This window comes from Telmatherina bonti, assembly GCF_933228915.1.
Source record: "Telmatherina bonti genome assembly, chromosome: 3".
Lineage (NCBI taxonomy): Eukaryota > Metazoa > Chordata > Actinopteri > Atheriniformes > Telmatherinidae > Telmatherina > Telmatherina bonti.
This window is the reverse complement of record NC_136621.1, coordinates 21,314,686-21,337,167: the sequence shown is the minus strand read 5'-3', so window position 1 is coordinate 21,337,167 and position 22,482 is coordinate 21,314,686. Positions and strand designations below refer to the sequence as shown.

The window sequence follows — 22,482 nt, the reverse complement described above, 5'->3', positions numbered from 1 at the left end:
AAATTCAATCTAAAACACTATAAAGTACTAAAAAAAAACTGTCTGGAGTTGTAGTGATCATGACAATCCATGTTGGATGTTTTACAAGGTTAAAATGAAAATCACCCACATACCAGTCAAGTTCATGGTCTCACTCTTAAACAAGTGTTTGGTTAAGTATTAGAGTGGCATCAGTAGCTTTTTCAACATAACAACCTTTAATATTAACAATACATTAGCATAAAAGGTAACAGGGCAATTAAAATTGTATTTAAAAGCTGTATTTGTCTGATGTTTTGATGCAGTTCTTTTATTAAGAAAAATAAAACTGACCTTACAGTCAATGCAGCTGTGACTGACGGCGACTGCTTGCACATTTTGCCATCAGAAAAAGATCCCTATTGTGTGTATATGTGTATTTATTCATATATAGTTTTCCAACTTCCTTTTTACTCTCTTCCAATATTAACCACCAATTTTAATTTATTTTTACATCTATAGATTTATTTAAAGAAGACAAAATGGAGAACATTTGAATAAGAGTACATTATAACGCTACAGCTTGAAAGAGTTAAATTAATTTTCCCTTTTAAAAAATATGGATTTGGTGTTGACGTGTCCTAAAAAGGACAACAGTAAAAGTGAAAATGTGGATATTCTGTAGTCTGTATTACTGACCTTTGTATTCAATCAAAGGTCAATATCCTTGTAAGCAAGCAATTGTTTGTTTTGTATTGATCAGAAACTTCAGCCTCCACATCCTGGTGACTGCAACTTTGAATGTTATAGATTTTCAAGGGTTTTATTCGTCTTTGACTGCCTCTCTTATCGACACATTTCACTGAAACACCAAGCAGTTAACATGGTTCGGTGGAGGCTACACAATGCTTTATTTCTCATCCTTTTTTGCAGCTCAAATGGACAGCTGTAAGTAATTTTACTTCTCTAGTTGCTGTTGCCTATTTCATTGCTTTATGTCTTGGAATTAACTAAGTAATTAATTCAATACAGATTTCCTATAAATATGTATGAACACATTAAACTATAGGCGGTTACAACTTGTAGCCTCTGACGGCATTTGCTGATATTTCTGTGTCTATTTCCCAGTTTTGGATCATTTGATGACTACCTAAATCGCCACAGGTAAGTATCCAAAAGGACAATTTTATGAAGATTTTTTCCTGGATTTTTCATTTAAAAAAATGTTTAGCCTTTTTTTGTTGTAAAATAAATAATCAGATGCACTGTTTGATATTAAATTATTTTTGCATTCATTTTATGGTCTTGTGTTTATTTAGTCTTTAGCAAACAGCACTGTCTAATGCCTCATATGAATACCTGTTTTTTTCAGTAATATCAAACAAGAGGACATGGTTAGTTATCAAAGAAGGTACGTTGAAATTTATATTTTGCCTTAAAATTAAAAACAAAACTTTGAAGCCAAGCTGTATCACTATTAAGGCAGAATATTCACAGGATAAATTGCATAGATTATTGACAACCCTTTCACTGCTATAACATATTGTTGACTATGTAGAAAATACAGCATTTATACTTACTTTTTATTTAGATTGTTTCGTGTTTAGCTGAACTGCTGTAAAGTAATAGAATCTATTAAGTTTATTTTGACGTGTTTACAGATGTTTATAATTTATGCCTGCATTTTTAGTTTTAATTTATTCTTTTTATCTTCCAGTGTCTCAATGTCTCTTTAAAGCACATTGAAATGGCCTGTTGTTGAAGACAGCTTGCCTACACTTGCAAAAATTTTATTGTTGTAATGTCTTCAAGTGTAACATACATAGTAAAATTGTCTGAAGTCTTCATCTGTCTGATTTTACTATCCTGAAGGTTTGTTCTGCTGGCTCCAGACCTGCTGAGGACAGACAGCCAGGAGAACATCTACTTACTGGCCTATGACTTATCCAGCCCCATCAAAGTCTCAATTTCTATCCTGGACTTCACCAAATCCACCACCCTTCTTGAAGACTCTGTCATACTCAATCCAGGAAATAAATTCCAGGCTCTCAAAACTATACAGGTGACTCTGCTGGCTTGTTGCTTAATTCCTAAAGTTAATATTTATCCAGAAAGATGAACTGCTTATTACACAGTGTTGACTTACTGACCTCAAATCCTTATCAAAGAAATTATGCAGTATGTCTGAATTTAGAGTTGAACTTTTATTTAGTATTTGTCTTTTTCAGAATATTAATGTTTCTAATTCTGAAATTCACCATATTTTATCTTTTTGTGTGATTTGATCCTAGCTGTCATCACATCTCTTAAATCGTCATGAGAAGAAGAACAAGTTTGTGTATCTGAAGGTGAACTTTGGAGATCTTTACACAGAGGAGAAAGCTGTGATGGTTTCCTTTCACTCTGGGTACATCTTTATCCAGACAGACAAGCCCATCTATAACCCTGGAGACAATGGTGAGTATACTATAATAAAATTAAATTATTATTCATGAATAATGTGAATAATCATAAAACCTGCACTATTACGAGAAGCCTTAGAAGTATACGACAAATAATAGACTTTTAGAGTCATGAAGGTTGCACCGTTTTAAAAAGGCAAATTCAAAACAGCTTTATTTTGTTCCAAGATACAACAAATCTTGGTACAATTAGTGTTGTTTAGTTATAATGCAACTACAATCAACTACAGTTCATACCAATCTTCTTTTCCATCCATACCCCCAATCCTGAGCTTGCATGGGGTAAAATCAGTAGCAGATGACATGAGCAAGGGCCTCAGTAAAAGTAGCCTGTTAAACTAGGTTAACTTATATCATCAGAAGTACTGGAAGTTAATCTCTGACAATGTAACAGTTAAAAGTACTTAGTGTGAAATACATGCTTGAATTCATTGTGGATCCCACGACACCTTTTTAATCACTTTAATTGTTTAATCCATTTGAAGTTTGATCTACTATGAAGTTTAATTAATGACCATTCATACTTTTTAATCTAAACTTTGTGAATTAACAACTGATGACAGAGACTCAGCTGAAGAATGAAGTTACGTATCCAACCTTGTTAAACAATGTGCCTCCAAAGAAACTTCACAGTTACGGCATAACAAAATGTGGGTTTTTCATGTTTTTATTCTGGCAACTATGTTTTTGTTAGCAATGCAAAGTTATTTTTTTCTGGTTTTTTATTTCTTTTTCTGATTCACCTAAAAGCCAGTTTCACTGTAATTATATGGTCTATTACATTTTCAAATTTTTATGTTTCAGCTTAAATAAAATAGAAATTCAGTCAACAGAAGAATTGATACATATATATATATATATTTATATATATATATATATATATATATATATTTATATATATATATATGGAGAGAGAGAGAGGGAGAGAGAGAGAGAGAGAGAGAGAGAGAGATAACTTTGCCTGTTCAGTGGAAATTAGGAGAGTCACCCAACAAACTGTATATGTATTTCTATCCTTCAGTTCATGCAATTTTCTAATCTTATAATAGAGCTTCATTTTTCAAATGATTTCTTTTTTTTGTCTTTTCTAACACATATGTTTTTCTCTTGCTGTTCTTGCCAGTTCGATTTAGAGCCTTTGTGTCCTCTCCCTCCTTTAAGGCCTTCGACAGCTCAATTTCTGTAGATATCCAGGTAAATTTCACTTGGTAAACAAATGAATATCTGATTGTCATATGAATGCTGAAATGAAATTCCTGAGACACACGTAATGAGAGGAAATATAATTATCAAGCGATCATGATGACAAACAAATATTTTCCAATAACATTTTAATCAAGTGGATAAGAATTGTCTAATTATTGCCTCTCTGGGAAATGTGGATACATTTTACAATCATTTGTTAATTTCCTATCTATTTGAAAGGTTTTCATTTTGATTTTGTGTTTCAGAATTCAGATGGTGTGGTGGTTAAACAGTTTTTCAGGATCAGAGCTACTGGCGGTGTCTTTGCAAACACATTTACTCTGTCTGAAATTGTCAAGTAAGACTATTATCAATATAATATCAATGATTCTTCTTTGTCAGTAATCTCAGCTCAGCATGATGGGGAACCTGAGATGGAGGTGAAGATTTTCCTCTGAATTTACCCATAGACATCGATGATCACAAACATGTTTATTTTAGACCATCACCAGCTCCAGATTCAGTTGTGCAACATGTGTGCGCACGCAGAGGCACGCTGACGTGCCAAAAATCACTTTACTAAACTCAACTTTCCAATACCAGCATCTAGTCAATACCCACTAAATGTTTAAGATGTACGCCTTCACCTTGTATTCAGTTATAGTGGCATAGCATTGATTTAAGTCTATTTAAATGCTAAAGTTTCAACGTGCATATCACGACTGATGAGATGCGACAAATTTATAAGAGATTTTTGAGAGATTTGGATGGTATATAAAGAACATTTGTTAGCAAAGAAACTGTCAGAAGCTTCTACATGTCTGGACAAAAGTGTCACCTTTGACTGTCATCTTTAGCAAAGTAGTGTTATTTACATGGGATTTTAAAATTTTATTTAATCATGCAGATAGCACTTTATAGAAGGGAAGTTTGTTTTAGTGTGCTTTCTTTAATGTGTCTGAATGTCCCAGTGAAGGAACATGGGCGGTGATTGCAAAGTTTGATGACTGGGAGCAGAACACTTTCAGCTCTAAATTTGAAGTGAAGAAATATGGTAAGTGATGTGATGCTGTGATGACTTGTTCTAAAAACATCAGTATCTGTGTTTTGTTTTGTTTATTTTTCAAAATGTCCCATTCAAGCAAAAATGTTTTCCCTCCTTGATTGTTGTCATAGTGCTTCCTGCCTTCAATGTGACACTAACTCCCAGGAAGTCCTTCCTCAGCGTGGATGACAGTGAGCTGCTTGTAGCGATATCTGCAACGTTGGTTTGATTTATAACACACACACTCAGACAAACAAATGTCATAACTTTTAGACATCTCATCTTAAATGATATCTTAACCCACTACATGAGATTCAAATAGAAAAAACAATGCAATGTATCTTTCTCAACATAATAATGTGCTTATTAGAAATCATATTAATAATAATTAAAAATAATACTTAATACTTAAAAAATAGAAGAGCTAATTGTCCTTTTTTGGTGAATGCATTTCAGATACCTGTATGGGAAGCCTGTTCAGGGAACTGCCTATGTTGTGTTTGGAGTGATGATCAACCAAGAAATGAGAAGATTACCTGCAGTGAAGCAGTTATCAGATGTAAATTTATTGTGAAATTTACCAGATTTCTCTTCAATTAACAGGATATGCCTTTTGATGTTTACATGTTTGATACTTTGCAAACATAAACAATTTGTAACCCTATTAATATAACGATATCATTTATCATTGCCAGACACATTTATTCATTAGATGACTCAAATATCACATATCATCACATGACTCAAACATATTTTTTGCTAATTATATTAGCATAATTTATTTTATTTCTAGCATTAAGATTATCAAATCTTATGAAAATAGCAAAAGCTAATGTCTGCTAAATGTTTAACATTCTTTATCAAATAGTTGGGATATCTAATATCTTGATAAAGTTACATGTGTTTTTGAATGGAGATGGTAAGCAGACACACTCAATCCTTAAATTTATTTGAAACTCAAAAGCCAATTCAATGAATTAAAAAAAAAGATTGAAAGTTAATCTTTATGGTATTTTTTACATTCTTAGAAGTATATCTGAGAATGTTCAGTATTTAACTTTAAGTCTCCATTTCACACACTGCCTCATAAAAAGACCTTTTGCTTTTATGAAAGGTCTTTTGATAGTTCCTGTCAAAAGCAAAAGAGCATGTTTTAATTAAAAGATTCTTTTTTTTTCTTCTTCTTGTGCTTATAGCTGGATGGTGGAGTTGTCAAACTGAGTATGGAGGAAATCAGGAAAGCTTACCCCAATATTATATCGTTGGTGGGCAGCTCTGTATATGTTAAGGCATCTGTCCTTACCAACACAGGTAAAACCCATGTTACTGTTTTAAAAAAATGACTTCAGCTGAGTAAGACCTCATTAAACACGTGATTGTAGCTTGAGTCTTAAGGGGTTTAAATGTATTCACTTTCTAATCTGAGGTGAAAAGAGAAATGAGTTGTTTTATTGTTTAATGAGTTGCGAAGTGTTGTTTTGGAGCTCGTAATTGTGTTCTCTAATTCTCTGTACCAATGCTTTACAAAAACACAACAGCCTTGAAAAAACCAAACTCTCCATTATGTTGTAATCAAACCAAAGTTTGTTGAAACCTACACTGTTATCTTTGCAACCCTACAGTGTAATCTGAGGACAGATGTGTAACAATGTGCTCTTTAACCCTCTGGAAATATTGAATTTTTGACTCACTGCAGTTTTATATTCAAAACGTATTGTTGCTTTTTTCTTTTCTTTACTGGTTAAATGCGACTTCCTGCAATGTCAACAGCTGTTTGTAGTGTTTCAAAAACACTAGTTTATGTCAGTTTATGACCATGAAGAGTTCTACAAAACTCTTTAGACTTGTTAAACTAAATAGTTTCACTTTCACAGGGAGTGATCTAGTTGAGGCTACAAAGACTGGTATCAAAATTGTGGACTCCCCCTATATTATATCCTTTAAAGACACGCCCAAGTACTTCAAACCAGGTCTCCCATTTGATTTCACAGTAAGTACCCAAGTTTGTGCTTTTATACATTGGAAAACATTCTATTCTATTCTATTCTATTCTATTCTATTCTATTCTATTCTATTCTATTCTATTCTATTCTACAATTTTCCTTATTTCCCTAGATTCAGGTGAGCCAACATGATGGATCCCCAGCCCGAGGTATCGAAGTCAAGATAAATTTGATGACAACAACACTGGCAGTCTCATCTGGCACTGCCAGGGGCACCATCAACATGCCTCGTGATCAGCATGCACAAACCATCATTGTTAGTATGACTACTGGCTCTGTTTACATAAACAAACTGGCAACTCAATATTGAGATCAAATGTTTTGTGCATGCATACATTTGAATTTTGTGTTCTTAAATAATCCTGTAACTTGCTGCACATATTAGATTTGATGCAGGAAAGAATGGTTTTTTATTATTATTATTATTGTTATAATTATTATTATTATTACAACAACTACTACTTCTACTACTACTCCTCTATTATGTAAACCTTCCATGTTTCCCTGCTGTAACATGTCTGACTCAAATTTATGGGTCAGGCATGTTACAGTTGACATTCTGCAACTGTGCAGAATTTCTCAACAATTTAGTTGAAAAAGAATTGATCCACATACAATTATGTTTCTGTTACATATTATAACTTTAAAATGCATGTGCCTGTTGGACAATTGTAACAATATTAATATTAATGTTTGTTGTTGTCTTTGTTTTCAAGGCTGAGACCACACAGGCTGACCTGCGACCGGATCAGCAAGCTAGACAACAGATAATTGTTCACCCCTACACTCCCTTTAACAGCGACCGGCAAAACTATCTCTACATCTCCACAAGTACCAACAGAGTGTCTCTTGGAGATACAGTGTCTCTGGATATTTCCTTTCGAGCTGCAGACCAGAAGCACAGAGATTTAATCAAACACATCACTTACCTGGTGAGATGATTGCAACACATTGTTATTCTAGTTTCCTACAACTCCAATATACTTTTCATAAACTGTAATGAAAGAAAATCTATATATTTTATTAAATATGAAAAAAATGCAGGTTCTCAGCAAAGGCAAAATCCTAAATGCTCAACGGATGGATGTGGTAGGCCAGCAGCTCACCACCATTGGGCTGACGGTAACTTCAGAGATGATGCCATCTTTTCGTGTTGTGGCGTTCTTCAGTATTCCCTGGGTGGGACGTGAGGAAGTGGTGTCGGACTCTATCTGGATAGATGTTGCAGATTCCTGTATTGGAGGGGTAGGTGTTCAGTGGATAGTCATACATAGTTGAAGGTATTGGTTCCATATCTGAAAAAAAATTCCATTTTGTTTACAAATGCCTATGACAGGGGCATTTGTAAGGTAAACAGTGTTTGATTTTCTGAGGCTTGAACAACAGGACAATGCAAATTTTAATCTTTTCATGTTGTAAGTAAATATTCTGAAAATACCAAGATGAAGGCCCAGCAATCTCCAGTCTTGTTATAAACCCATAAAAAACAACAATGTGTTTGTGTGTGTTTAATATTTTTGTTCTTATTTCTTATTTACTTGTGTTGTATTTTAATTAATCCTATTTTATAGCTTGAAGTTGGATCAGTAGACAACAGACACCGAGACTACAAACCAGGGAAAAACTTTCAGTTCCAGATCAGAGGTGATCCAGAGGCAAAGGTTGGCCTGGTGGCTGTGGACAATGCTGTATATCTCCTTAACAAAGAGAGACTCACACAGAGGAAGGCAAGTGTGTTTATCTGTTGTTCCTTAAATTTATTCTGGTGAAAAAAAAGTAAAATACATTATATAAATGCAAGAAAGAGGAATTTAAAGTTGTAATTCTTCATGAAAAAACGTGAATAAAGAATAGTTATTTTGCTTCGGAAATGGTGTCAGAAGTTAGGATGAATAAAATCAATATCATGGACAAAAGCCATTGTGCTATTTTTCCAAATGAACCTCACATTCAGATTTGGGACATTGTGGAGCACGGAGACACTGGTTGTACCAGGGGAGGAGGTCGAGATGCCGAAGGGGTGTTTACAGATGCTGGGCTTCTTTACATGTCCAGTGCTGGTTTCCAAACTCAAGCCAGGAAAGGTATTTATATGTAGGAACTTCTTTCTAGCATATCTATATGTTTTACAAGATCTGGCACATTTCAGTTTTTGTAAAATTGTAAGAAATGAGGAAGGGAGCAAATATTTTTTTTACAGCGCACTCACACACACACACACACACATTTTTATATATTTATATATATATATATATATATATATATATATATATATATATATATATATATATATATATATATATACATATATATATATATATATATATATATATATATATATATATACTGGTCAAATAAAGGGAACATTAAAGTAACACATTGTAGATCTGAATAAATGAAGGTCTGGATTTGGAGTTATACTCAAAATTAAAGTGAAAAAACACACTACAGGCTGATCCAACTTTGATGTAATGTCCTTTAAACAAATCAAAATAAGGCTCTGCCTCTACGTGCCTGTATGACCTCCCTACAACACATGGGCATGCTCCTGACGAGGCAGCGGATGTTCTCCTGAGGGTTATCCTCCCAGACCTGGTCTAAAGCATCCTCCAACTCCTGGACAGTCTGTGGTGCAACTTGGCATTGGTGGATGGAGCGAGACATGATGTCCCAGATGTGCTCAATTGGATTCAGGTCTGAGGAACGGGCGGGCCAGTCCATAACATCAATGCCTTCGTGCTGCAGGAACTGCTGACACACTCCAGCCACATGAGGTCTAGCATTGTCTTGCAGAGGAACCCAGGGCCAACCACACCAGCATATGGTCTCACAATGGGTCTGAGGATTTCATCTCGGTACCTAATGGCAGTCAGGCTACCTCTGGCGAGCACATGGAGGGCTGTGCAGCCCTCCAAAGAAATGCCACCCCACACCATTACTGACCCACTGCCATACCGATCATGCTGCAGGATGTTGCAGGCAGCAGAACATTCTCCACGGCGTCTCCAGACTGTCACGTCTGTCACATGTGCTCAGTGTGAACGTGCTTTCACCTGTGAAGAGCACAGGGCGCCAGTGGCAAATTTGCCAATCTTGGTGTTCTCTGGCAAATGCCAAACGTCCTGCATGGTGTTGGAAGTAAGCACAACCCCCACCTGTGGACGTCGGGCCCTCATACCACCCTCATGGAACAGACTCCATGAGCAGACACATGCACATTTGTGGCCTGCTGGAGCTCATTTTGCAGGGCTCTGGCAGTGTTCCTCCTCCTTGCACAAAGAAGGAGGTAGCAATCCTGCTGCTGGGTTGTTGCACTCCCATGTCCTCCACCACGTCTCCTGATGAACTGGCCTGTCTCCTGGTAGCGCCTCCATATGCTCTTGACACTACGCTGACAGACACAGCAAGCCTTCTTGCCACAGCTTGCATTGATGTGCCATCCTGGATGAGCTGCACTACCTGAGCTACTTGTGTGGGTTGTAGACTCCATCTTATGCTACCACTAGAGTGAAAGCAACGCCAGCATTCAAAAGTGACCAAAATATCAGCCAGAAAGCATCGGAACTGAGAAGTGGTCTCTGGTCACCACCTGCAGAACCTCTCCTTTATTGGGTGTGTCTTGCTAATTGCCTATAATTGAACAGAGAGACATGCTGGCCCAAAACATTGCTCGATCAGACAAGGTCTGCATCTCATACTGAGGGAACAGGGTACTGTGGCACAAACTAGATGGCACTGGACTCTAAATGCAAACAAGGCACTGTTGGACTTGTATATTAATAACATAATTATTGTCATTTATTCTGCTTTTAAAATGTTTATACAGTCTGCATTTGCCATTTAACATGTCATGTAACATGAGGGCAGCCTCACCTTACCCTCTGTCTTTTGTTCAGGCCAACAGTGTCCAGGCGTCTCCAGAGGAAGGCGCTCTGCTGAACTTCTGAAGCGTAAAGCACAGCTTGGTAAATATCTTGAACTTACTGAGTTTTTGTTTTTTGTTTTGCTTGAAAACCATTGAGATGGAGCATTCAAAACTTTGAAAACATTGAAAAATTCATGGAGATGTGTTTTGACACAAAAGCTGTTAAGTCGTGACTGGTTTTCTTTTGTTATTGCCACTAGAGAGTCACTACAAAGAGAAGCTGCAGCTTCGCTGCTGTAAAGATGGCCTCAGGGACATCCCAATGCCATATTCTTGCATGCGACGATCCCTATACATCACTGAGGGATGGGACTGCATGCTGGCTTTCCGCTACTGTTGTGCCACTTACAGGGACCAAGTGTTTAGCACAGAGATTCCCACTACCCCTCCACCAATGACTGTAGCACCTCTCACCACCAGCCGTCCACCTATTATACACACCTTTCCTGAATTTCATATTGATAAAATATTTGTCACCGAGACTCATATACCAGTTTATTGTAAGTACCTTACCATACCAAAGGTATTTTGGATGTTGTTTTCATGTTATTTTTTATCTATTTAAGTGATATACTTACTTATAGTCACTGTTCAACAAGTTTACTGCATTTCATTATGCAGAAACCTCTCATCAAAGACACAAATCAACTCTCAGACTGATAGAAGTTTGATTTGTTTGGCACCTGTTTGGTCATGCATCACTGTGTAAAACAAGATAGTTTACGAAAAACTATGCATGAGCATAATCAATATGCCACTTTTTATTTATTTATGTATTAGTGTCTAGACCTAGATTACATGGGCTACCTGGACGAGTAGGATTTGAAATGCCAAAACTCTATTCAAAATCAATGACGGAAGAAGAAGCAGAGATTTTGCCACTTGGAAGGGGATTTATGGAGGAAGAAGCAGAGTACCAGGATGAGAGTGAAATATATACACGTTTCAAGTTCTTTGAGTCTTGGATGTGGATGGATATTGAGCTGCCCAGTGAGGTCAGCAGAGATGGGTAAGTGGGAAGTTGGAGCCTATTGCAGTACACAGCAGGCGAAAGGCAGAGTACACTCTGGACAGGTTCACCAGTCTATCACCATGTATGATTTGTATTTATACAGTTTACTGACCCCTTTACAGTAATTGGGTTGTTGCTGGAACTAAGTTGGTCGAACATGAGTAACATAAATAAATAAGCCAGCAACCAAAGCCATAAAGGTCCTACATTAGCAATTTGACCCATTCGTCTTCTTTGGGATAGGGATAGCGCTAGAGTGTTTATCTTTTTGCTTTGTAGTTTTGACAGTCTTGTATCTGACATTAACAAGCAACATCAACAGTTTGTGATTGTTTTTGTCCGTTTTGATTTATTATCACAGAAGCAGACATACAGTGAAAATTTGTTTTTACAATGATTTTAAATCAAATCAAATCAAACTTTTATTTTTATAGCACTTTTCATACAAAGTCATATGAAAGTGCTTAACAACATAAAAATAAAAAACAGTTAAAGTTAGCATCAACTTAAAAATATTGTAATATTCAGCATTATTAGATGTGGCACTATCCAGTGGTTTAAAAACGTCCGTTTGGTGGATTCTTAACAACAAGTTCACTGTTCGAAACGTATTGTTTATCTAGTAAAACCAACTGAATACAACTTATTGATGTTCATACATTTGTACTGAATGTGTGCCATGACCCCCTTTAAGTGTTTTGTATCGTGCCACTTTACAACAATGTCATCACAGGGTGCTTTACAGACACCTCAATTTGAGCCAATTTATAAGCAGCCTAGTTAAGGAAAACCAACAGATTGCATCAAATCTTGACTTTGGTCCAATGCCCCATTGTGAGCATGCATGAGCTGACAGTGGAGAGGAAAATAGTATATTTATTAAAACCAAGCTTTGTATCTAAGATTTATTTGCTGGTAATAATCAAGACATAAATTTGATCAACAGGTTGGCATCCAGCACTATTAACCACCCATTACCTGACAGCATTACAGAGTGGGGAATTCTGGCAGTCAGTGCATCACCTCAAACAGGTAATGGGGGCAGATGGATGGACAAGAGTTGGGGAGCCAAATCAGTGTGCAAGTTTTTTTTAAAAAATAGTCTCACTTTTAGTGATCATACTCATCTAAAACTAGAGTAAGCAAACTTTATTTTAAGTGCCTGCCTCTCTAAAGTACTCTCTGTTACTAACCTTACCTGTTGCTAGTTAACCTTCTTAGTTGTAGTATATTTGAACATTTTACATATTTTCTATGAACTATTATGAAGAAAGCATTGCTGTATTAGATCAGCAAGTCGTTAAATTCTGCTTTTGTTTAGATTATTCACAGCATATTAATGCCTTTGGAAGTAAGGGTGTCATATCATCTCAAGCTGTTTGCTTATTTTATTAATTTTTCACTGTCTTTGCACTTTCACTGTCCAGCCCCTTAATAGTTGTATCAGATCCTATAATAGTTCAAATGCAACAGTTAAATGCAGCAAAATTGATCACTGAAGACAGTGAAAACAATTTCCTTTGCATTCCTTTGCTCTCTCTTTATTAAATGAAGACTGAAAATCGCTAGCTTGAAGTTTTGGATTATTTTAAAGGGCATCTTCCCTTTTTCTATTATTTCTGTAATAGATAGACATTAAATATTGTAACATAAGGAAATTGAAATTTACCAGGTTCATCAAATTGTTTACGTGTAGCCAAAGCAAAAAAAAAAAAAAAAAAGTCTAATCTTAATCAACTTCCAATTTTAGGTTTTTGTGTTGCTGAGCCTTACAATGTGAAAGCATTTAAAGAAATCTTTGTTGACCTGAAGCTTCCCCATTCTGTGGCGAGGAATGAGCAGGTTGAGATTAAAGCTGTGATACATAACTATGCCCCTGTTGATCTACATGTAAGAGAATCCTCTATTTTTTTTTTTTACTTTCATTCCTTTTACTAATTATTATGATTCCCCAACACTGTTCAGCATCCTCTCACCTTTTCTGCTCAGGTAAAAGTTGTGTTGATGAAAACAGAAGGCATGTGCAGCATTGCTTTTAAGGACAGACACACACATGAAGTGGACCTGCCCGCTGAATCGTCTGTTGCGGTGCCGTACACCATTGTACCATTTGTAGTTGGGAAACATCCTCTGGAAGTCATGGTGGCTGCCAGAGACTTGATGGGAGCAGACCGTGTCAAGAAAACTCTGTGGGTGGTGGTGAGTCGCGCATAATGAAATTTTAACTAAAGTGAAAGCAGCCTGGGATGTTGAGCATGTGAAGTTTTTTTTCTTTTTTTTTCTTTCATGTTTTTATTAATTTAAAAGACATTCAGCTGCTCAAGTTGAAATAAGTTTTAAAAAAAGAAAAAAAATTTAAAATCCTTCAACTCATATTAGACTCATTAATGTGTCTTTTAATGTCCCAAACAGCTGGATGGGGTGCAGAAGACTGAAGTCTGGAATACAGTGTTGAATCCATCGACGCATGGAGGTACACGATGCATGGTTTTTATACATGATTTTATTTATTTACAGTTGAACTACAAGTTAACTTGCCTAAATTGTGGACATATTATTATGTTGTCAACTTAGTTGTATGCAGGGTTCTAACACTATGGTATGGCCCCAGTTACTTTTACTTTTACTTATGCCTGACCAGGTTAATCTTTGTAAGGAAAAAGAATGTTTCAAACATCTTCCACTCATAATATTATGTAAAATCATACTTTTAAAGCCAATTAAAAATCTTTAATTTGTTGATTATATGCTGGTGGCAACTACTTATCTTGAGTTCATTTTAATTTTCAAATGTTTTTAAAACAAATGGGGTTCTACTGTCTTTTAGACAGGAACTACAAAGATATATTAATTGTTTATCACTTTGCTCTTGTCAGAAAGTTTAGTCAACTCTGACTCGGCATCAGACTTAAACTGCTACGTGATTTGGGGTCAGGCGTCACAATAAATATTCTTCGAAAAAAGTAAATATAAGTGCAAAAGCTACACTGTCATTATTGTCTCCATTTGCTTCAGGCACACAGACGGTTCGTGTTCCCAAGATTGAACCAACATCAGTTGTACCAAACTCTGTGCCAGAAACATTCATCAATGTCCGAGGTGAGCCACTGATCCAGCAGTGTTAAAAATTACAAAGAGAAGATGCTGATACCTCCCCTTCGTTCTCTTCAGGCCATGTTTTCGCTGACAGCATTGACAACTCAATCACTGAGGACTCTCTGGGATCTTTGATCCGAATGCCGGGCGGCTGTGTGGAGCAAAACTTGGCCTCCATTACTCTGCCTCTCATAGCCACTCTCTACCTGGACCGAAGCAACAGCTGGGAAAGTGTAGGGATAGACCGCAGGACTGAGGCTATCCGATACATCACGAGAGGTTAGCAGAGAAAGAATATGGCAGTGAATAAAAAAAGGCAAAAGCTGTCTAAAAGCTATCTAGAATGAAGCAAAAAGAAAACACTTCATTAGCTGAGGAGATCATATTTAAAATAATATACATTTTATTGCAGCGCATTCTGTAATTATTTTCAATGAACAAAAAGAAGCATCTCTAACTGATAAATGACTACACCGATGAAATGGTTAATTCATATGGATCAAATGATATCTATCTATCTATCTATCTATCTATCTATCTATCTATCTATTTGTCTGTCTGTCTGTCTGTCTGTCTGTCTGTCTGTCTGTCTGTCTGTCTGTCTGTCTGTCTGTCTGTCCGTCCATCCATCCGTCCATTTGTCCATCTATCAGGGTATGAGAACCAGCTGGCCTTCAGAAGGAGTGATGGCTCTTACCCACCCTACAACCGTCAAGGACCAAGTACATGGTGCTGTTTGCAACTTACATTATACACCTCTATTTTAACCTTTGAACTCTATGAAATCATCCCAATTAAGTCCAGTATGATTGGGTGTCCGTGCTACATATACATTCAAATCTTTTTGTTTACCAATTTGATTATTTGGAAATAAAATACAATAGAAATGCAAGCAGGTAATCATAATAAGATACTGTGAGTGACCAAGTGTAAGTTAATGTGATTCTAATTCAATATCAGGATCACAGCGTATGTGGTGAAGGTGTTCTCCATGGCTTACTCCATGATTGGCATTGACCTGCACCAAGTGTGTGACCCTCTAGTCTACTTGGTGAAAAACAAACTCCGGACCACAAAGGGAGACTACAAAGAGGACAATCCAGTTTACAGCACTACCATGACTGTGAGGCACACACATACACCTGAAAACTACCCTTGCTGCTGAGATCTTTTTTTTTTTTTTTTTTACTTCTTAAGAGTGCAGTTTTTTTTTTTTGGTTTTTTTTTACTTATTCTTATCCTGTTTTCTCTTGTTACTGAAATTATTTTCATATTACCTTAAGTTGAATCTATGGGTAATTATGTGGCAAAAATGGCATACAGTATTAGTATGTGACAGAGATGTTCACCAATGGACATCAAAACCAAAGTAAACATCTAGATTACACATAAGAAACACACAGTCAAAAAAAAAGACATTCAGTACAACAGGAATGTCTGACCTGTTATATCATGAAAATAATCCTTTGTTCAAGTGAGGAATGCAACATCAAGAAACATATTCTTTAAGCATGCTAACTTTTCTACAAAATGTTCCAAAATTGTTGGAAAACCCAGACTACAGTTTGATTTCATTTCTGCTTCTTCAGGGTGGTCTTCGTGGTGATGATCCAAGGATAACGCTGACAGCCTTCGTTCACATCGCCCTTGCAGAGGCAAAGCAGGCAGGGATCATTTGTGAAACTTCCAATACAGAAGTGGAAGTAAGTTACACACAAACACACACAAGACATTGTTTTCTTTTGTTTGTTTTACAATTTTCTTTTTATTTATACCTCTAATTTTTAAAAAAAAAATAAAGGATGAGTATTAGTAATAGTTTGGTTTCATCAGTAAATCAAGTCTCAACAATCTATCTGTTGTAGAATGCCAACAGGTTGACAACACAATACCTTAAGGATGCTCTAAAAACACGCAGGAGGAGACCATACACGGTGGCCATTGCTACTTATGCACTGGCTCTTCTGGGAGAAGCATCCGACCTCCACCAGACTTTACTCGATGCTGCAGCTGATGGTATCTTCTTTTCTGGTTAATTTGCAAACAAAGTTTTTACATCACAGTTTGTAACACTTGTGTTGTTTTCTGCGAGAGTAAGGCAAAATAATTCCCCTTTATGATAAGCTAAACTATAAACCTTGTGGCTCTTCTCCATACTGACTAGGCAAGGCAAAAAAAACCTGTATTTATAAAGCACGTTTAAAATGCAGTAACATGTAAAACACCTCCTGCTTACAGTCATATGAGCAAAATTTATCTCCTTATTAAAGTTTTGACTCAAAATAAAAATGTGTAAAGATCCTGAAATTTCAAACAAAAATTTTAATTAGACCTCATAATTTTTTATTTCAGTGAGAGTGTTAGAGACTCTTTGTGCAGCTCAGTAAGAAGACATGAAAGGAATACGTGATTTTTCTCTTACGGAGAAGGTTTCCTGTCATTTCCTTTCTCCCATTCAGATAGAAGTCATTGGCCTGACAGAGCAAACCGCCTGTTTACACTGGAAGCTACTGGTTATGCTCTACTGGCTCTTGTTAAAATGGGACGGATGGAGGAAGCTAAAGCGCCCTTCCAATGGCTGAACAGCCAGAGACGAAGAGGAGGTGGCTTTGGCTCCACTCAGGTACCAGTTAGGGTGTCTGCAAGCTGAAAGGCTTTCTGTGCATTGGTTTTCAGAATCACATGTGATTTTAACAAAGAAAATAGAGAGTTACATATTCCAGTCTAATTCTTATTTCCTTCTCTGGCATTTCGCAGTCCACTATGGTGGTCCTCCATGCGTTGTCAGAGTACATGATCAAAAAACCTCCTCCTGAAAACCTTAAACTAGATGTTGACATCAGGATGGCAGGACGCAAGGACCTCAAGTACCATTTTAACCCCAGCAATTCCTATGCTGCTCGCTCTAGTAGGGTGAGACACTTTATAAAACCTTCCACATAAATGAAAAGTTGCAGCTCACAGCATGATACTGGGAGCTTGAAGATCATTTTAGACCACACAGTTTCAGTGATGAGATAATTCTGATTTCACCAAGACTTTCTTTATCTCTTTTTTTGTGTTTAGTTGCCTGCAAATGTTGATTTGGAAGTGATGGCTAAAGGGAATGGTGAAGGAATTCTGGAGGTCTATACATGCATTTATTGAGGCATTTTTTCTTTACTTTAGTCCTAATGCCTTTTTTGACTGAAATACAGCACTTTAAATTTTTCCCAAGATTGTGACCCATTACAACCAGCTGCATGAAGTGGACGCAAAAGCATCTTGCAAAGACTTTGAGCTCAGTGTCGATATACAAGAATCTAGCGGTAACTCAACTTATCACATCACCACTTGTCTGATTGATATATGACACCTTAACTGTTTAAATTGCATTTTTACAGTAAAAAAAATAATGAACCAACTAATGAATAGCTATTCAAAATGCATCAGTAAATATGATAGTCGGATTGTTTTTTCTTTCCATATACCAGACAAACCGCCAGTAGATGCAGAAAAGGCTTACCAGATGACCATCAAAGTCAGGTGACCATTTGTTTTCTACATGCATATTATTGAATAAAATGTCAAACATTAAAATCCATAACTCTTTCAAAGATGGAGTGATTAGTTTTATTTATTTATTTAAAAAAAAAAAAACAATATATTTTCTACCTTAAAAAGATACCTTTTCTTCTGCGTAAACTTTGAGATTATCAGGGTTTTTTGTGTGGATGTTAGTTCAGCATTACATCAGAAAACTACCGCAGTTGATGTGAGAATAGTCAGGATTTCCAGTCTCTCCTGTCTACGCAGGTTGATAATAGGATTTTGTGGGAGGCAAATGGTGTGCGTAGTTTATAATGATCCTACCTGGTCTGAATGAAGATTAAAATCAGCAATGATTTATGCTGCCTAATTTATTAGATGCAGTAAATATTTTCTCTATGTGACTAATATTTTTCTGCTGTTTGTCACTTGTTTGAAGAGTCTCATCAGACCACTGATGTCATCTGAGACATTTTATCAATGCAATCCTGTTTCTGTCACAGAGCTTTGGGACCCAGAGATGTCCAGATGGCGGTTCTTGATATTACGCTGCCTACTGGCTTCACCCCAGATAACTCAGACCTGGAGAAGGTAATCAGCTTCAGGCACCAGTGCTTTAGAAATCAGAAGCATAACATAAAAATAAGTTATCCTGGATAAATTTTCTTATGTCCTACAAAACCGTTTACACTTAGAGAGGGGCTTTTTGATTTTGCTGTCAATCCATTTCTCATTATGTGATGATTTATTTTAACAGTTGTCCAGCTCAGTGGATCAGTACATCAGCAATTTCCAGATTGTAGATAACCTGAGTGACAGAGGCTCCCTGATCGTCCATCTCTTCAAGGTAACAGTATAATTCATTGTATTGCATAGAAAAAGGAATTTGACATTCTTGTAAAGTAAATCTGAAATGTGTGGGACACAGTTAAGATTTTGAGGTTGCTACCTTTATTTTTGTCACTTTCCTCACTTGAGAGCTCAGACTACACAAAACAATGTAAAGTAATGTTTCCATTTCTCTGTTGCATCAAATTTTTTGTCTACGTACTACTTTTAGGTTTCCCATAAAGAGCCAGAGATAGTCATTTTTAGACTTCAGCAAAACTTTAAAGTCGGCAACCTCCAGCCATCCTCAGTCACGGTCTATGAGTATTACAATCCAGGTAAGAAAGCATAGTGAACTGCCACATTACAGCTGGCATCACAAATCGCTCCACAAGCCAACATCAGTACAGTTGTTTTTGTCACGACTATTTTTGTAAAGAACACTTTGTTCCAAATAACTTGGTTCATTAAAAATGCCTAAAAAATAAGTAAATAAATTAAACGTAGTTACATTTTCCTCCTTCCCATGTGGTCAAGGTCCACTGAAAATGAAATCATAACAAGGCAAATAAAAATTCGGGCACACATAATAAAAATACTGCATTTTTAATGTGATACATCAAACCTAATATACTTTTAAAATAAATGTTACTGAAGTTTGGGCGCTTTTCTCAGATCATCGCTGTAGCCGTACTTATACGCCCAAAGAGGACAAGGAGGAGCTTAGTCAGATCTGCCAGAACAATGTCTGCCGCTGCACACAAGGTAAAAGTTTTAATGTACCTCCTGCAGAACATCAGTGCTTCTTTTTGGATTTATGTTGTGTTTATTCTATGTATACATACTTTCCATTGGGTTTTGTTCTCCAGGTGATTGCTGTGTCTCCAAAACTGACAGTGAAAATTATCTCAGCAAGGAAAGAGAGACCTTTGCCTGCAAAAGCTTACACCATGGTATAATATTCAACCACACACCATTATTTACAAATTTCATGGTATATTTTAATGCATATATTTTATTTTGTCTCACACAAGTAGCGCAGAAATGGCTCTGAGAAACGGTTATTTTTTTAAAAATAATTATTTCATTCAGTATGCTACTTTAATCATTGGTGAGGTTTAGCAACATAGGCATGCACATTCAAATTCTTTTTTATTCATCTATAGCAGTGATACTAAAGTGTGATTTTCTTTGTGCTCAGTTTTCAAGGTGAAGGTGCTCGCTGTCAGTCTGGATTACTACGACAAATATGAGATGGAGATCATGGAGGTTATCAAACTGGGTGAGTTGTAACTTTCGTGCTCCGAATCCACAGCAAACAAAGTACATAAACTCTAGAAGGAGTTTTAGAAGCAATTTACTTTTTTTTTCATATTGTTTTTATCTTTTTATGTACAATATCGCATTCAAATCATACAACTCGCTTCACAATTAGCTTTTCAGTTTGGCTGGTAGAAGTTTGGAAAAATGTCATGAAAAACAATTACATTTGCTTAATTGTTGCTTTTACACATCTTTCTCTTTGGACCATCTAGGTGTGGAAGCTGGAGTTACAGCAGGTCAGAAGAGGTTTTTCATGTCTCATATAAGCTGCAGAGATGGACTCAACCTAAAGCAGGGGTCTGAGTACCTCATCATGGGTCCCGAAGAGGACCAGTGGACCACTGATGCTGAGACCAAGGGGTGAGGATAACCAAAAAAAAAAAAAAGCACCTTCTAAAAATTATTTTAATACAAAAATGAGGAGGAACTACAGGATGACAAATATAGCTAAAGAAAATGGGAGAAAAAAGAAGAAAACTAAGACAGGCAGAACAAAGACAAAAAAAACAACTTTAATTTTTTTCCCAAATTTGAAAATGTGAACAAATTTCACAAGAGCAAGAGACTTGTATAGTTTCTCAAAAATAGAAGAACATTAATTGGACTACCGATAGTGATAAATCTAAAGAGAATTACTACCCAAAGCAGACACTCAGATGCTTGTATTGAGTTGTTATGTCTTGAATTTTTGTAATTTTTTGTTCACTTCATTTATCAGTTCAATTTAATGCCTTTGTCTTTCTTTTTTATTTATATTATTTTATACTATTTTTTTCCCAATGTTTATATATTTTTGCGCACTTCATAAATCTGTTCTTTTTTAATCTCACCATACTTTGTATAATGACAATAAATGTGTTCTGTTCTGAACTATTCTATTCTATTCTGATAGCTTATATAAATTCCTAATTGGTTTGATAAGAGAGGCTATTTTTACAAATATCTGGCAACCCCCTGAAATTTCCTTCGGACCCCCATTTTAGGAAATGCTGGTATAAAGTATTTCTGTATTGTCAACATCTTACAAGCGGTTAACAGCAGGCATTGAACTCATACTTTTACTTTCATTAAATTTACACCATTTAAAACAAGTTAAACGAAAATCATCACTCTCCAAATTGAGAATACTGTGGTTGCTTTAGATGAAGCATCCACAATACACAAATGTCTATATATACAACCCAATTTTCTCCCTTTTTCCATTTTGTTTTGTAGGTTCATCTACATGTTGGGGAAGGACACCTGGGTGGAGCGCTGGCCTTCAGCTGCAGAGTGTTCCACAAACATGCAAGGAAAATGCAAGACTCTTGATGATGCTAAGCAGGATCTGAACACCAACGGTTGCAGGTCTTAGACCCATCCATGCAGGATGAGAAACAGTTTTCCCGTTGAACAAATGTCACATGACTTTGCACCTAACAGCTTTTTTTTTCTTTAACTCAGGCTGTACAATCACAACTTTCTTTGTTTTTATATAAAACAAGAACTGTACAAAGAAGATAAACTGAAAACTTAAACTGAACTTCAAACTGGTCTAAATAATAAATAAAAACATTGATCACACACCTGACCATTTATTTATGGTGTATTTTATTGTTAGTTTATAATGAAAAATATAAATGATACGTGTGTGTGTGTGTGTGTGTGTTTAAGATATTGCTTTTTTTCTTTTGTTAGATAATTTGTGCCGCTTTCCATTTTACATATTTTTTTTGTTTTCAAAACAAAGATTAGTAATCTCATATACTACAGGAAATGGGAACTGATAATGTCCTTTAACAGCACATGCATATATTTCTGCAGCAGGAAATGTGTTCAACTTTTTTTTTTCCCTTTTGTACATTTTTGGCCATTATTATACCAGATGTAGGAAACACAATCAGGAAGCGGACAGTTGCTGTGACATGTCAGATTTATCCCCTTACAATACTTTCTGATATGTATCTGGAGCCATGGATCAGTGTATTTATTCTTCTTCTATACCACCAAGTCCGGCTCAGGGTGGCAGGAAGCTAGAGCCTATCAGAGCAATTAGCAGGGGACAAGGTTGTGTGGTTATCACTGCAGTCTTAAAGCAAGAAGGTTGCTAGCTCAAGCCTCCACTGGGAGAGGTTTAA

General features: G+C 36.2%; 2 protein-coding genes across 2 annotated transcripts in view; both read left to right on the top strand.

The window, feature by feature from the left end:
* Positions 1 to 337, top strand: part of yju2b (YJU2 splicing factor homolog B) — a 6,341-nt gene extending 6,004 nt beyond the window's left edge. The window contains exon 10 of the mRNA XM_079238324.1: positions 1 to 337. This exon is cut by the window's left edge and continues 699 nt beyond it. The gene's annotated coding sequence lies outside the window, so the exon portion shown is untranslated.
* Positions 338 to 1,349: 1,012 nt separating this feature from the next.
* c3b.1 (complement component c3b, tandem duplicate 1) lies at positions 1,350 to 21,719 on the top strand (the record flags this gene model as incomplete). Its single annotated transcript, XM_079263037.1, has 41 exons — positions 1,350 to 1,369; positions 1,831 to 2,020; positions 2,250 to 2,415; positions 3,544 to 3,614; positions 3,872 to 3,963; positions 4,577 to 4,659; positions 4,782 to 4,869; positions 5,107 to 5,209; positions 5,847 to 5,961; positions 6,525 to 6,640; positions 6,766 to 6,909; positions 7,370 to 7,585; positions 7,698 to 7,898; positions 8,225 to 8,380; positions 8,608 to 8,737; positions 10,550 to 10,618; positions 10,779 to 11,078; positions 11,359 to 11,587; positions 12,537 to 12,622; positions 13,341 to 13,480; positions 13,580 to 13,789; positions 14,003 to 14,063; positions 14,606 to 14,689; positions 14,762 to 14,965; positions 15,340 to 15,415; positions 15,647 to 15,809; positions 16,276 to 16,389; positions 16,552 to 16,702; positions 17,146 to 17,309; positions 17,444 to 17,599; positions 17,753 to 17,812; positions 17,904 to 17,994; positions 18,160 to 18,211; positions 18,718 to 18,805; positions 18,972 to 19,061; positions 19,275 to 19,380; positions 19,718 to 19,807; positions 19,912 to 19,995; positions 20,244 to 20,324; positions 20,578 to 20,725; positions 21,581 to 21,719. 41 exons carry the CDS (start codon positions 1,350 to 1,352, stop codon positions 21,717 to 21,719), a joined length of 5,127 nt encoding a protein of 1,708 aa, XP_079119163.1.
* Positions 21,720 to 22,482: the final 763 nt, after the last annotated feature.